Source organism: Danio aesculapii, chromosome 10, assembly GCF_903798145.1.
Source record: "Danio aesculapii chromosome 10, fDanAes4.1, whole genome shotgun sequence".
NCBI classification, from domain to species: Eukaryota; Metazoa; Chordata; class Actinopteri; order Cypriniformes; family Danionidae; genus Danio; species Danio aesculapii.
The window spans coordinates 33,617,779-33,634,695 of record NC_079444.1 but is presented as its reverse complement, the minus strand read 5'-3'; the positions used below and the strand labels follow the sequence as shown (position 1 = coordinate 33,634,695).

Sequence of the window (16,917 nt, the reverse complement as noted above, 5' to 3'; positions counted from 1 at the left end):
TTGTATGTTGCTAAATATGGCGTCAATTTGCTCACACCCATAAATTTTCACATTTTAAAAGCCTCACCCTTAGAATTACGGCATGAATAAACATAATCTGGCCAAAAAGAGAAACTTCCCTAACCAAACGATGTAAGAACTGCGAAGTCTTAAAAGTTCAGACGAACTAAGAATGGGTGGCTCCAAAACCCTTTTGTAGGGAGTGCCAAAGGGGGCCAGAGGGGTGCTAAAAAAAGAATTAAGAGAAAGTAATGAATGCATAAGCTTCAGCTATCTCAATAGTAAATTCAGCAAATTATCATTTTTATTTAAACTTCAAAAAGTGTATCTTCGTGTTTTGTAGTTTTAAACTTTATCATTTTAATTAGTAATATAACCTTGAATGCAAACTACCAAATAAAACACTTACAAATTAAATAAATTAATGCACACAATTTAATAAAAGATATAAGTAGACATTTTTAATTTGATTTTCTTATATATTATTATACATTTTTAAATAACATTTATTTCTACATTCATTCATTTTCCTTCGGAAAATTTTCCTTACCGATCTCCTGCCAATCAATTGGAGCATCCCCAATTACTATAGTATTTTATGTATGGCACCCGGTGAACTTTTTTCATTCATTCATTCATTTTCTTTTTGGCTTAGTCTCTTTATTAATCAGGGGTCACCACAGCGGAATGAACCACCAACTTATCCAGCATATGTTTTACACAGCGGATGCTCTTCCAGCTGCAACCTAGTACTGGGAAACATCTATACACACTCATTCACAATGGACAATTAAGTTTCTTAAATTCACCTGTACCACATGTCTTTGGACTGGGGGAAACCGGATACCCGGAAAAAACCTACGCCAATATGGGGACAACATGCAAACTCCACACAGAAATTCCAATTGGCCCAGCTGAGGCTTGAACCAGCAGCCTTCTTGATGTGAGGCGACAGTGCTAACCATTGAGCCTTACATACGCAATATTTTAAGAGTAGCTATTCACCAGAAGCATATTACAGAAGGACAGTTTATCTACTGTTGTGATTAACAGAAAACAAGTTAAGATTTAAAAGAGTACACTGGTACTTTACAGGCAGTTTTTGATGCTCTTTAAGGAAAAAGCTGGGTGTGGTCATACCAGCAACAGCTGGATTCCTGATAGTAAAGTCTAGAAGAGATACAGCTGCGGATACTTGTGCAATGTTCTTATCTATAATATTCTGCAAAGTTTCTGAAATTCACCAGAGCTGCATTCGAAGCCACATACTTCCATGCTATATGGTACTCTAAAAAGAGTATGCAAGCCGAGTTCATTGAATTCGAAAAACACTATGTGAGAAGTACTCGGATGACCTACTACTTCCGGCGAGATTCTGAAGTGCGCATCGGAGGGACGCTCCGCTATCCCATGATGCACCACAATAGAATTCATGAATGGGAGTGATGCAATGCAACTGACACAGGTAGGTCACATGATCATGACAAAATGGCAGATGTAGTACGTCCAAGTTCCATTCATACTACTGACATTCATACTGTTAAGAACATACTTTTCTAAGGGCCAAGTAGTAAATTTGAATGCAGTACCTACTGAGAAGGAGGCGATTTCAGACGCAGCCAAACTTTTACATGTTATTAGCAATCATTTTTGATAGCGGATAGCATGACTTGTGAATGCTAATGCACACTGTAAACACTGACCCATCCTGTCACATGATTGTATTTATTTATGAGGCACTTATAGCTAAATAAAAGTGATCTTACATCAAAACACTCAATAACCTCTTTTCAAAAATGAAATTGTCATACAAGTAGACCTATTTTATGGTTAATGTATCAATATAATATTAAAGGTTCTGGATTTTAACAGATTTGAGCATCAGTTTAGACCATGTTAGAACCTGTCAGCTTTAATTGTGGGGAAAACTGGATAATATTGATAATATGAAAATTTTGTCAGCTATTTTCATCTTCCGGGTTAAAATCATTTTTGGGGCGGGATCAAAATTGGTGACGTAGCGTGAATCTGCCAGTGCAGTGATGACGCGTCGGTTCCTCATTATTATTCATACCCTGCTTCTTAATTATTCATGACTGCATGTGCTTTTCGAAGCCAAGGCAGACCTGCCAAGCTGTGAAACCCAATGACTGGGTGAGACTGTGTCCAAGCCCGGGTCGTATGTGTTTGTTTCCATGACCCACGGGGTTTGTTGCATGTTTTTGTTGAGAGCGCTGTATGAGAATTGGAGAATGGCGGACTTTGTCTTTTATCAGTTGAGTTTGTTACCATTAAGACACATCGCCTATATCCGTGCTGCCTATTTTTAAAATCTTCCAGATTACCAGCAGTGCTAATGGTTGAAATAGACAGGGCAAGAGACCTGCTTCACTGCTATCCACTGTGTCTGCATTCAGACCCGGAGATTGAGAAGGAGAGAAGTCCTCCTGATTTATAGTGTTTATGTAAACATGACTATCTTTATAATGATATAACAAATTGTGGTTATTTATATATGAAATAACGAATAATGTATGTAGCAGGGCACTAAGTTATTTACTGTTTATTTCTTTGCATTTTAACTTTGCAAACTATAAAATTATGTGTCTCCTCACGGTTTGTGTCTCATTTTGTGAGCCAACTCAGGGCTCGAAATTGCGACCGTTTTGGTCGCATATGTGCCCGAAATTTTATCTATGCAACCTCAAAATATATTTGGGAGCATTTGTGCGAGTGCATAAAATTAATGCCGTGCCGTTCACAGCAAAATGTTCACCGCATGCGCAGATTTAGGAGACATTCATGCATTACGCATCTTTGCACCTAAAAACGCCAAACACAGCACTCAGGAATGGTTTAAAACTGTTGTCATGTCAACTTGCTGCAGTAAACAAAGCCCGCAATGCTCGTCTCGCCTTCAAACTCTTCTTATTGGCCCACTGCACAAGAGCAGAACGTGAATGGATTGGTTAACATCAGCTGTCAATCCCTCAGTTCCTATGACAGGGAGCTACAGGCGCGCAAACGTAAAAGGTCTGGATATGAGAGAATAAAAACAACACTGACAGATTTAGTTTTAGAAACCACCTAAAGTTACAAATAATGGCACATCTGATTAGTAGGCCCACATGGAATCTGCGCACGCAGAATTCCGCAGATTTTCCGCAGATTTTTAGCCCATCATTGATTCTGTTTATTTACTTGAGTAAATGTGTGTAAATCTATATTTATTCACTTTTAAATTAATTACAGTAATATTATTGACTAATATGAAAATGTTCATCTGATTTATGTACAATGCAGTTTGTACAGTAATATTTAGTATTAGTCTTTTAGTATATATATATTACAGACTTGCTTTGTTTACCAAATAAATTGGATTTGCATTTTAAACATTAAATAAAAGTTAAAAAGTTTATATTTTTTATTTCATATATTAAGGTTTTAGTTATGATACTCCCAAAATAATTCCACAGAAATCCGCAGATTTTTACCAAAATTCTCAGCAGAAACAGCAAAAACCGTCCGCAGATTCCATCTGGCCGTACTGATTAGTGATAATGTAATGAATGTCATTTCAGTCCAATCCAGCATTTACACTTTTTCAAGAGTGGATAAAACACTATCAGTAGTTAAAGTCCGCGATAAAAATGACTAAAGCCATTCCTTGTAAAGGAGGTGGGACGGAGTTTTCAGGTAACAGTGTTTGCCACATTTTAAGCACAAGATGTTCTATTTAATCTTTCATTTAATCATGACGATGCTGTCAGTTGTGCGACTGGCACCGCGTTCACCATCACTAAAGAGCATGCATTCACAATTAAACCATACATTCTAACTGAAAACCTTGCATACACAAGCTGAGCCCAGACGTGACATTTGATCATAGCTACGGCTCATGTCCATATTGATAAATCCCAAGTTCTCCATCACACATTCATCTCATAAATTAGGCCAAATGACTCCACTAGGTGATAATGCACTTGTGTCAAACTTGTCAATCCTTGCTTGAGTATACTTTGAAAGCTACGTGCCTGTCAGTAGCATGCTGACACTTCAGATGCATGCTACTGGGAAAGAGGTGTTTGATTGGAGCCTTCCGCATGACATGACATATCGCATCCCGCAGATACACACTTTAGAAGAGTTTATGAAGGAGACAAGGTGTCGGCAGTGTAGAAGTGTTTCAAAGGGGAAATAAGGGGGCTTCATAATTGCATTTTGTCTGAAAAGAAAATTAATGAGTTCAGGAAAGGAAGCCATCAGTTGTTGACTTCCAGATACACAGTCATTGGTTATTAATATGATATTGTCTAGATTTACATATCTAATTACATGACTTTAAGCAGTCCCAGATGAAAGACGACCAATGTTAAATGATTTATTAGGTTTTGGCTCCTAAACAGTGATCTCACACACTGAGAGATAATAGATTTTCCAATGAAAAATTTCTGATATGCCGTTATGAATTTTCGGAAAATTTGCTGATATGATCTACATCTACTGAGTAGCTAATAAAACGGCTTATTGATCAACATTCGTTCATTTTCCTTCACCTTAGTTCCTTATTTATCAGGGGTCACCACAGCAGAATGAACCCTCAAACTATTCCAGCATACAGTATGTCTAACGCAGCGAATATACTTCCAGCTGCAACCCAGTGCAAGGAAACACCCATACACCCTCGCACTCATATACTATGACCAATTTAATCTATTCCATTCACCTCTAGCGCATGTCTTTGGACTGTGGGGGAAACCAGAGCACCCAGAGGAAATTCACGTAAACACGGGGAGAACATGCAAACTCCATACATGCCAACTGGCACAACCGGGACTCAAACAAAGACTTTCTTGCTGTGAGGTGACAGTGCTAACCACTGAGCCACCATGCCACTTATTGATCAACATGACATCTTAAAACATGCTAAAATAGGTAAAAAAACAGCATCTGGGATTCCAATAAGACAGAAATCTAGTAGACTTCTGGCGTCAGGTTTACACTAGTTTTTTATTAGCAAAGCTTAATTAATCTTGCATTAATAACTTGCGTTGTAGCCCGCGCTTCAACAGGTGTCATCATTTTACAGTCTGCATAGATGCCATTTATTAAATGCACTTTGTACAGTATGATTCTGACTTAACTCTCTGTATGAACCTGATACAAGCACATGCACTCATAAATATGCAATATTTATGTCCATTTTTACTACTGATTTGAATGTCTATTTGAGATTTTGTCAAGCAGTTTTTGAGATTTCACCATTCCCCCATTCAAATAGACAGGACTTCAATTTGCATACCTGAAAATAGATGTTGCAAATAATGCCATCAACAGAACAGAATTTCGCAACATAGGCTCATTCTAAAAACTTAGCCTTGTATACATTTCTGGAGATTGCGAATGATGTAGCCAGAAGTACGTATTAGGGATTTAACGATTCACCTGACTCACGATTTGATACGATTTACGATACTAATCTCACGGTTCACGATTCAGTCACTTTTTATTACAAAATAAAATCTTTTCTGCAATAACTAAATTGGAATTTTAAAACAAAATCCAAATAAAAAAGTGAATACAAACTAAAGAAGACTCTTTAATATAAACAAGTTAAAACTTTGACTGTGCAGCTACATTACAAAATTAAAACAAATTCCAATTCAATAGAACAATAGAAATTAAAGAAGGTTCGTTAATACAAACCAACTAAAACTGTGCTGGGATTTAACATTTATAAATATTAGAATATCTATGTTTACTGGCATAAGCTGAGGTCTTTGCAAATTTACAATGTCCCTAGCCAAAAAAACTCCTTCACTGGGGACTAAGATGACTGGAGTGAAGAAGAAAGCCTTTCCTAATCCAGAGAGCAGTGTGTACAGAGGTGGTTGATAACCCCCTCTGCTCCTAGGGACTGGTCACTGGCACACAATACCGATTATAATATATGATATAATAAGCAAAATATTAAAATATGCATAAACTAATTTGAAAAAAAGGGTAAAAGAAAAAAACTATCTAATACCTGGTTCTAAAACCGCACAGCTTTCTCTTTAAGTCGAAAAACATTTTCATCCTTTTGCAATAAAACACTGATGCACTATGTAATCTCCGCAGCACTCGTCGGAGCAAGCAGAGATGCATACCTGTTAACCCTCCCGTTTTTCCCAGGATTCTCCTGTATTTTACAGTTGTATCCCGCTATCATCCAGTAAAAGTATTTTCCCGTATTTCTCACGTATTTTCAGTCTTTCTCTGAAGGGTGGCAAATAATAAACATTAAAGAACCGAGCCTCCCTATACGCAACCCATACCGCCGAACCACCAGGGGCCGCCCCTTACTCTTAAATGTGAGTCTGTTCTGTGCTTTCACTTTGTTTAGGCATGAAAACACTTTGAAATAAATATAAAAACGGCGGGATTCCCTTTCCTTTTCATTACAGGTGCCGTCTCCCCTTCATATGCAATCCTCAAAACAGTCATATAGCGGTGCACGACTGTCAGCTGACGCGTTCTGTAGTGATAAATAGACGCTGTTTCCAAAACGGATTCTGTACACGCGATTTGAAGCGGAGGGAAAGTCTGGGTTTTATGTGCGTGTTTAAACAGACATCCACAAAATTAATAATAATAATAATAATATCTAAAGATGTCGATCTTGTTGGGGAGTGGGGGGGGGGGTTCAAACACAACTAATTTCGTCCTAAATGAGCATAAAAAGTTAGGAAAGCAATCGACAGCTTTCATTATAACGTTACATCTGTGTATTCTTAAAGTGACACCTGTCATTTAATGTAATAAAAAAAAAAAATCTAAATAAATAAGATTTATTCCTTGCTCTTTAATCAGAATGTGTAAGTTGTACAGTGAAGAAACGGCTAATGAGATTTGATAGCTTGATTTTATTTAGTTATAATAGCTATTGATTTAAATAAGCTGAACTGTTTGCTAATGTATTCGCTGCTAATGCATGGTTTCTGCTACATTCATTCGTCCGTGGAGGCGCGCCACACCAAAATTCATCCCACCACGGCAACATTACAGCTTCTCATTCAAAACATTCGGTCGTTTTTTTTAAATAGCGTGTTATAAATCGCACCAAAAACGTATTAAAAGGTAAGTGAATTAAAACAGCGCAAACTTTTCTGTAATCGTAGTAGTGTTGTGCACTCTTTATTTAACCCTTTAAGGTGACGTGCTGATAGACGTGCGTGATGCTTGAGGCCAGCAAACACGGCGTAGCTTTCAGTTATGATGAACAGTTTCCATAATTATATTTTATTTATAGTTAAAGGTCTGTAGTTCTGCATACAATGACTTTATCTTGCTGGAGTTTATAGCCGTTTCACATTACTTCAGGACGCATTAATGCTGCTCTGTAGGTCTATTGAAAACATTCATAAATATTCCTACCAAAATGTAATAAATGTTGCAGACATACTCGTTACATAATCGCGCTAAATCACACTTCAGTAGTGTGAAGAAAGTTCAAGAAAATCTGCACTTGAGCAGCGTATATATTTGAGGGCGCGCAAGAAGTTTTGTGCACAAGCAGAAGAAATCGGCGATCGAGCACAGAGACTGACATGCTCGTAGGCTATTACATGAATGTGATCTTGACTTAATACTGTGCTCACGACATTTGTCAATGAAATAACGCCACATGTAGCTGGTAGAGCTGGGTAAAATGGCCAACAGAGTCTGCCGCCACAGCTGGATAAAATCCTAGAGGAAACACTGTAATGTATGCTATTTAAATTTTCTTTTGTAAATAATAATAATAATAAAACATATTACTTTATTTACAATGAAACAGCTCCAAATGAACATATTTAGTTATTTGGGGGTTTTTTTTAAGGGGGGGAGGTGGGTCAGGGGAATCCCTTGTTATGATGGGTATATCCCTTATTTTCACATCCCAATGTTGACAGGTATGAAGATGCCAATTCTGCGGTCCATGTGGTTTGGCTTTTTAATAGTTTTTTGCGTATAGACGTCTGTGGTAGTAGTTTTTTACTGTGCTGATGGTTTATGTGCATCATATTCGCACAGCGCCCCCTCTGTTCAAAACATATATCGCAATTCATTCAACTTTTTTACCGGTTTGAATCGTCACATATTTGAATCGATTTTCAACCGACTCAATGAATCGTTACATCCCTAGTGCGTATGGCTGCATTTTGTCTATAAAACAAAAATATGCTACGAGGCGGTATGATGCCGTTCCTTTTCTCGCTTACCAGCTGCCCAATTACCTCCATACTGATGGCTGTTCCGCTGCTTGTCAGGTTGCTCGACACGTACGTTGGTGGACTTGAGATGCAGAACGGAGTTGACGCAACAATGGGATTCAAATGTAAGACAAAATCAGAAGCCAAAGAAATAACATAAACACATAACTAACAGGGTGAGAATGTGGTAAAATTGGAAAACGTGGTAAAAATCTGGGGGCTTTTCTTTTTCTGGATTGCTTTTCAAAAAGGGTTTTTGGGTTTAGGGAAGGGGGAGGGTGTTTAGGATTGGTCGGTTGGTCAGTCAGTCAGTCAGTCAGTCAGTCAACAGCGGCCTCTGGTGGATTTAAGTGATAACAGCAGGTGGGAATGGCACTCACGAGAAATTTGAGATCTAAAAAAAAAACGTACACCTCGGCCTCTAGCAGATTCCCTAAAAAACTAAAAAATAAAAAACTGCAAAAAAAATGTACTAATGTAATGCGACTGGGACGTATTTTGCTCTCTCCAGAAATGTATATAGGGGTACGTTTTCAGAATGAGCCTGGGTTGGAATTTAGTCAATGAAACACATCTGACTATTTCCGTGCACAATATTTTTTATTTTCAATGTTATGTAGGCCAGACGACAAAACAAGGCATGATGGCACAAGCAAGTGAGCTTGAATTTCTTTGGAAATCATTCCATTTGTATATTGCATATCATTTCTTTTTAAACAATCCCACCGTGACAAACACTGAGTTACTCACCCTGAAATTGATTGTGCTTGTGATTCATAATTAAAGCTCATTAAAGAGATTGCACGTCTGTCCCTCATTCTTTGTTGATAAAATATGGTGTCTAGCTTGATGCTTATGAATGTTGTTTTGGAATGTCGTTTAGTCTTCTTCTAAATAAAGCCTCTGATATAAGATCTCTCACCACCATAGCACACAGATCCACTGTATTGTGTGCCTGTGCCACCTAATTCCACCTCTTTCTAACAGCCGTAGCTTATTTAACTCTTATCTGAAGGGTTGGTGCTGTGTGAATACACATGGTTCTATTAAGAAAGAGATAAACCTGAGTTCACTTATGTATTAACCTTCAAGTTTTGTTGTTTTTTTTAGCTGGTTCAGTTGAAAAGCTGACCCTAAACATAAACTAAGAAGTCAAACAGCTATACTGTACTTCAGGCTGAGAAACTCTAAATATTCAAGTAAAATAAATACGTTTCTCAGTTTTAGACACAGTAATTCATTAGACCAATTTGTTCTGTTCAGATAAAATGTATTTCAAACTATTAAATCACACTGGCAAAGTATGACTAGCATGATTAAATGAGGTTTAAACTTTATATTATTACAAAGACATCATTTTGCAACTCAATTTGGCATCTTTTAAGACAACATGTGAATTATTCAAACATATCATGTTAAACTGACCCCAAACAAAATACCACTATTATATGATAACGTTTGCATAACTAAAAAGTCTTTGCAGATTTTATGACATATAAGAATAAAGTTTATATATATATATATATATATATATATATATATATATATATATATATATATATATATATATATATATATGGAGCCTATAAATCTCCAGATGCTTTGATTAAACCAAAAATAGGAATTTGAAAATCTCAATTATTATTATTACCTTATACACGTACAAATAGTTTATGTCCCTGCTACCTTAAACATTTGGAATATTATAATTAAATAACAGAATCAACCTCCCATAATCATAACCAGTGATTGTGATTATTGTAAAAAATAAATACTACAGATGATATGAAACTAAAAGCTTATTCAACTACATTTAACTTAAATATGTATGAAAAACACTACAATTCAATGTTACCAATTCTTGATTAAGCTAAAAAAATTATTTGAAGGGAAAATAATTCCATGTTTAACTCAATTATCATTATTACCTTACACGTGCAAATAAGTTATGTCCCTGCTACCTTAAACATTAGGAATATTACAATTAAATAACAGAATCAACCGCCCATAATCACAACCAGTGATTGTAATTATAGTAAAAAACAATAATAACTACAGATGATACAAAACTAAAAGCTTATTCAACTACATTGAACTAAGATAAGTATGAAAATGAGGAAATATGTAAAATTAATACACTGCAATTAAAGGTTATCAATTCTTGATTAATCTAAAAAAAAAAGATTTGAATGGAAAATAATTCAATGTTTAACTGAATGATTATTATTACTTTACACATACAAATAGGTTATGCTCCTGCTACCTTAAACATTAGGAAATAATAAATAACATAAATAACATAATCAACCGTCCAATATCATATAAAGTGATTGTGATTATGGTGAAAAAATAATAATAACTACAGATGATACAAAACTAAACGCTTATTCAACTACATTTAACTAAAATATCAATGAAAATGAAGAATTATGTGAAATTAAAACATTACAATTCAATGTTACCAACTCTTGATTAAGCTAAAATAATTATTTTAAGGGAAAATAATTCCATGTTTAACTCAATTATAATTATTACGTTACATGTACAAATAAAGTTATGTCACTGCTACCATAAACATTAGGAATATAAGAATGAAATTACAGAATCAGCCGCCTACAACCAGTAATTGTGATTATGATAAAAAAAATAATAATAATAACTACAGATGACACAAAACTAAACGCTTATTCAACTAGAATTAACTAAAATGTGTTTGAAAAATTAGGAAATGCATGAATATAAAACACTGTAATTCAATGTTACCAATTCTTGACTAAACTAAAATCTGTTCATAAATCAGATACTAAAATGTACAGTAATTTACACAGAACTCCACACATTACGCACAGCTTTTCCATTGATTCTATTCACTCTTCTTCTCACATTCACTCATGAAGGCTAAAAATACATTCTCCCAGATGTCCACAGCACACTCTTCAGTACGACTTGGCCTTATACGAGCAATATAACTTTTTAGATTTAAAATCTGGATGAAAACCTGTGCCGGAGACCGCAGTGCGCACTGGCTGAGACGCGATTCAATTTAGCCTTTGTGCGGAAAGAAGCACCTGAGTGACGGAACAACTGCGATAAATCACAGCCTGGATGAATGGCTGCCAAAATGTGAACCAAAACAACAACAACAACGCCTTACGTCTTATCTGATATAAGTTGTTGAATTCAAAGAGCGCTTGTGGTTAAAGTAAAATATAGTTATGGCAGAGAACAGAGTGTACTGCGAGAAGGGTCAAAAGTTCCTCAGAGGTCTGACACTGGTGTTTTCTTCTCAGGCTAACAAAACAACGAACTTTTGTGGTTTGGATAATTACAACAACAATGGGTACTTACAAACCTTATATTAGCTATTTCGTTAAACACAATTGTGCTGTAACCCTCCACTGAGTCGCGTCGAATAACGCTAGCTTACATTAAAATAATGTTAATGATTAGCATGTTTGAGAGATAAGCAAATCATAGATAGTGAAAGTTTGAAGGGAAAATGAGGAAACAGTTGTGGCTACATTTTACAATTCACACGTTAAACGAAGTCGGTAATGAACAATATCTTACCTTCGGTTTCCATCCTGGAGTTCTGAATGAAGAGAAAAACGACGGTTAATTCCAGGAGCGTGTTTGATGGATATTTGGAGGATTTCATGATGAAGGCTTCACAAAAGCATGACCGACGGAGCAGGCTATTCCCAAATCACACTATTTCCATAGGAAGATGCGCGTTTGTTGCTTTCGTGGGTTGTTGGACGGTGGAGCATCGCCCGGTTGGTCCAGTTTCTGTCACCTGCAGCGTTAACGGCGCTCCCGCGGACCGAGAGGCGGGATGGACTCTACGGATCCTTCAGCCGGAGCTCCACATTATTCATTGAGAAGAACTTCGTCATTGACGCGCGATTCGGGATTTAAAACACTTGTGTAGTAAAGCTAGAGGTCGTTGTTTTCAGTTTGCACTTCAGCGAGAGCGCCGATTCATACTCCTACTATCAGTACAGTTGGTGTAGCAGCAGCCTATGGATAAAGAATGAGGGTGTTTGGAGACTTGCTGCGAACTGTTTCATAGCCCGGATACCAAAACCATTACAAATTGGTAAATAAAATTGATGGGGTTACAAAGTAATATTATAATGTTGGTAAATTTGTCTGCACTCTGCAAAAACAAACAAAACATAGGCTAAAAAATACATTTAACATTTATTTATACACTCACCGGCCACTTTATTAGGTACACCTGTCAACGGCAATTTCTATTCAGCCAATGGCATCGAAACTCAATGCATTTTGGCATGTAGATATAGTAAAGATGATCTGGTGCAGTTCAAACCGAGCATCAGAATGGGGAAGAAATGTGATTTAAGAGACTTTGAACATGACATGGTTGTTTTTGAGTATTTCAGAAACTGCTGATTTTCACGCACAACGCTCTCTAGGGTTTACAGAGAATGGTCAGAAAAAGAGAAAATATCCAGTGAGCAGCAGTTCTGTGGGCACAAATGCCTTGCTGATGCCAGAGAAAACTGGCAATTTGCACAGGCTCACCAAAAATGCACAACAGAAGGTTGGGAAAAAATTGCTTGATCTGATGAGTCTCGATTTCAGCTGCGACATTCGGATGATAAGTTTGGAATTCGGCATCAACAATTTATGACCACAGTGTACCTATCTTCTGATGGCTACATCCAGCAGAATAGCGCGCCATGTCATAAAGCGCAAATCATCTCAAGACTGGTTTCTTGAACATGACAATGAGTTCACTGTACTCAAATGGCCTCCACACTCACCATATCTCAATCCAATAGAGCACCTTTGGCATGTGGTGGAACAGGAGATTTCCATCATGGTTGTGCAGCCGACAAATCTGTAGCAACTGTGTGATGCTACATATATATATATATATATATATATATATATATATATATATATATATATATATATATATATGTGTGTATATGCGTGCGTGTGTGTGTGTGTGCATTAAATGTCTTTTTGTCATAAACCATTAAAATTTGTACATATTTTTATTTTATATGTAGAAGTTGGAACATTACTGGTAATTTTCTGGAATGCTGCTCTGTGTAAATGCAGAAGGAAAATTGCCAGAAAGAGGGCGTTCACGTTTAGAACGCACTGAGGTGACATTTACTCCGACCAATCAGAACATTCAGACGCATAAACAACTGCTATGAAAATAAAAGCCTTTGAATATTTTTCCAGACACATTTAGCTGCTAGATGTTAGTCAGATAATGTTTCTATGTTCCTTCTTAACGGCAAAATTTTTTTGATAAAATGCTTATGATAAACCTCTGTGAGTTTACCTTCAAGCTCTGCTTCAGTTGCTTGACGCGTGTGCATGTGAAGCAGCCAGTGAGCGCCAGCACACACACATATTATGTACATCTCGACATGCGAAAGTGTTCCTGCACATGTTTTCATCAAAGTTGTTCACAATACTTATCCATCCACAGAATTGTGATGTAGTCAAATGTGTAAACATTTAATTGAGGTTCACTTTTCTGCATGTCTCTGGCACAAAAAGCAGCTGCATAAATGCTAAAGCTTTAAATAAAAGTGAAACCATCAACAAAAGCCTGACCACTTCCATGCTTACAAATACAAGCGCAGCCGTTTAGAGGCCATTATTGGTTAATGATGTCAGAATTTACCGGTTTTTTGGAATGGATGTGTGAATGGTCTTTTCCGGGAAAATTCTGGAACGTCCATGCCTGTGTGAACAGTGCTTTTTTGAATTCACTGGTAAAGTCGTTCCAGATATTTTTCGGATATTTACCGGTATTCACTGTGTGAAAGGGGATATTGTTGTATTGTATTATTTTGCTTCAACAGCCACAGTAAATAGTGTCAAAGATAATGATAATAATAAAATAATTATACTTTTTTTTACACATTTACTGATTGAGTTTTTATTTTTATTAAAAATAAATAAATGTACGATGGCCTACAAAAAAATAAACATTTGAAAAAGGATACATTTCTTTTTTTTTACATGTATAATAGCCTAAGGAAAAAGTGTCATGCATATTTAGCAATCAAGCCAGTCCTTATCAGCAATTATTATAAAAATCTTTAGATATTGCTCAGTGATAGGCCTACATTCATTTTTATAATCAGTATTTCGAAGCAATGTCATGCTACATGAAAGCAGAACAGCAGGGTTGGTGTACAGCTTCAGGCAGCGATGACCAGTTTCCCTTTAACTACTGATGTGTGTGTGTGTGTGCGGTCTAGCCAAAGCTCCTGCAGACAGATTTTCCACGTCACTCTCTCTCTCTCTCTCTTTAATGTTATCTTTTGCTTTATTTGGAAGACTCTACTGAAACCAGTCCAAGCTGGTCTTAGTTGGTTTCCATACACCCGCCGATACCACGCATAAACATCCCATCACAGCACAAAACCCCTGGGTTCATATTAAGCCCTGTCCTTTAAACATTGTTTGGGTTATTTTTAGTCGCAGCTCTCACTTAAATAGTGTCAGGATTTATTTATTTTTAAACGTTGGAGAAGGGAAGCTGTGGTTGTATTTCGCACTGAATGATTCAGCCGTGTAGGAGCTAATTCATGCACATTGGGACTCTTTGAAAGAAGAGAAGTCGGCCACCAACAGAAGGTCAATCAATTGATCCTCTCACCGGTGAAGTGCAAATCAGATAACACACACCCAGTCAGTCTGTCACACACACAGGGAGCGCCTGCTAGTGTTCTTTTATCAATAATGAATCGTCATTCGAATCAAATACTGATATGATTACAATGGAGAACCATGAACTTCATTCAAGGCGCTGGAAAATCCAGAGATGAATGGAATGGATAACGGATATTAAAAATGGTTTTCCAAGTATTAAAGTCCTAAAAATACTGTAGGCTCATTAATAGATTGATGCTCATAGGCTTAATTACCATCTAAGCCTTTAACGGGTGCAGATAATGGGATTGATGTCATTTTTCATTGGTTCACACATAATATGTAGCATCAGTATTTAAAAAGAAACTAGATTTTGGGGTTTCCAATCGCTTAAAAAATGTTTTATTGCATATGTCAGAAAATTTGACTTATCCCATATGACTTAATAACTCAAAGATTAAAGTTTGGCCACCGTACATCCTTTATGCTACAACTATGCTCTTAGAAAGATCCTTTCTTTTATGTTGAAGGACATTTCTTATTTGACCATTGTTTCTGAACCATAAAAGTGCAGATTTTTGATATGGTAGAAAGATAATAAAAAAGCGTAATGCAGTTTTTGGTACAACGCCTGAAAGAAATTTAATGCACGAGAGCATGGGTTACAGAGAGCAACAGTCAGGTTCAAAAAGCTAAGATGTCAGAAAAAGTGGTTTTTAACAACTGATAAACCTCTAAACCGGTTGTGATATTTGAGGGTTTTCAATCAATTGTATATTAAACACGTGCTCACATTAAATTAAATTATTTTTAAGACAATTGTGTTTAATAGTGGAATTTGTATAAAATGAAAATGAAGCTGTACAGAAAAGTCCACCAATCAGAGAATCTTACATTGTAAACCCAAGAAGTTAAGGTAACTCAAACCATTTAAGGAAACTGATTGCAACAAACCATTTAAGTTCAAAAACTAATCCTAATGAGTACTGTGGACTTAATCCATTTCAGTAAATGAAGCAATTTGAGTATTGTTAAACCCAATAAATGAAGAGAACTCAAACCAACTGAGTACTGTAAAACCCAATAAGTTAAGGCAACTCAAACCGTTTGAGGAAACCAATTGCAGCAAAACATTTGAGGTAAAAAACTAATCTAGATGAGTACTGTGAAGTAATGAGGTATTTAATCAACTCATTACCTTCAACACTGAGTTCAAAACTCTTTTCAAATAAGTAGAATTAACTTTCAGTAAATTTTGAGTTAACTACACTCGTTTAATTTGATAAAGTGGACTGTGGGTTTTACATTGTAGTGAGCAAGAGATTTCTTTAGTCCTTCCTACTCCACGACAAATGAGCTTCTGTGTGAACAGTTGCATAAAATTGTAATATATTTGTAATGTATTAATAACACTTCAGCTTTGTATATATTACGAGAATTAAAATGCATCATTTTGTAAGGTATATTTTGTAAAGTGTTCAATGTATTTGTTATTTTAAAGCATTTCCCAATAGTATCTGTTTGATAAAAATAAATAAATAAATAAAAATAAGTAAATAATCAAGGTGGCAGTGTTTAGTGTATCATTATTTTGTATATTTTATTCTTGATTTTCTTTTGGAATAATGGCGATTAAACAATTCAGTAAAGTTGCTTTAGCAATGTAAATTTACCAATATACATTTTTAAATTAGGTGAAACCAAAAACGCATGCTACAACAATTTACAATATTCAATTGGGCCAATAACATGATTGGGCAAATTTGGCTCGAGACATTATTTGTCACTGAGCCAATGTTAATGGGCTGTTGCTACAATTGAATACAATCAGTTTGACTAATTTTATTCTGTCTAATTGAAAAATTTTGATGTGACCAGTCACTAGATAATTTTGGGTTTGGCCAGTAATTTTTTCTCCAGTGTATGTAAAAATGTGTATGACGTATAGTATGTTTGTAAATAGAGCATTTGAATAGAAAAACACTGTGTGAATGCCACAAAACCATGACAGCTCTACTTTTCACTGACGCCT

At 36.1% G+C, this 16,917-nt stretch overlaps 1 protein-coding gene across 2 annotated transcripts in view; it reads right to left on the bottom strand.

Moving 5' to 3' along the window:
• The window catches only part of rxfp2a (relaxin family peptide receptor 2a), a 110,304-nt gene extending 98,098 nt beyond the window's left edge, over nucleotides 1-12,206 (bottom strand). For both annotated transcript variants that reach the window (XM_056466823.1, XM_056466824.1), the window contains exon 1: nucleotides 11,805-12,206. In XM_056466823.1, coding sequence (XP_056322798.1) covers nucleotides 11,805-11,892 — 88 coding nt within the window. In that variant the 5' untranslated portion in view covers nucleotides 11,893-12,206. The remainder of the gene's footprint in view (nucleotides 1-11,804) is intronic.
• Between the last annotated feature and the right edge of the window lie 4,711 nt (nucleotides 12,207-16,917).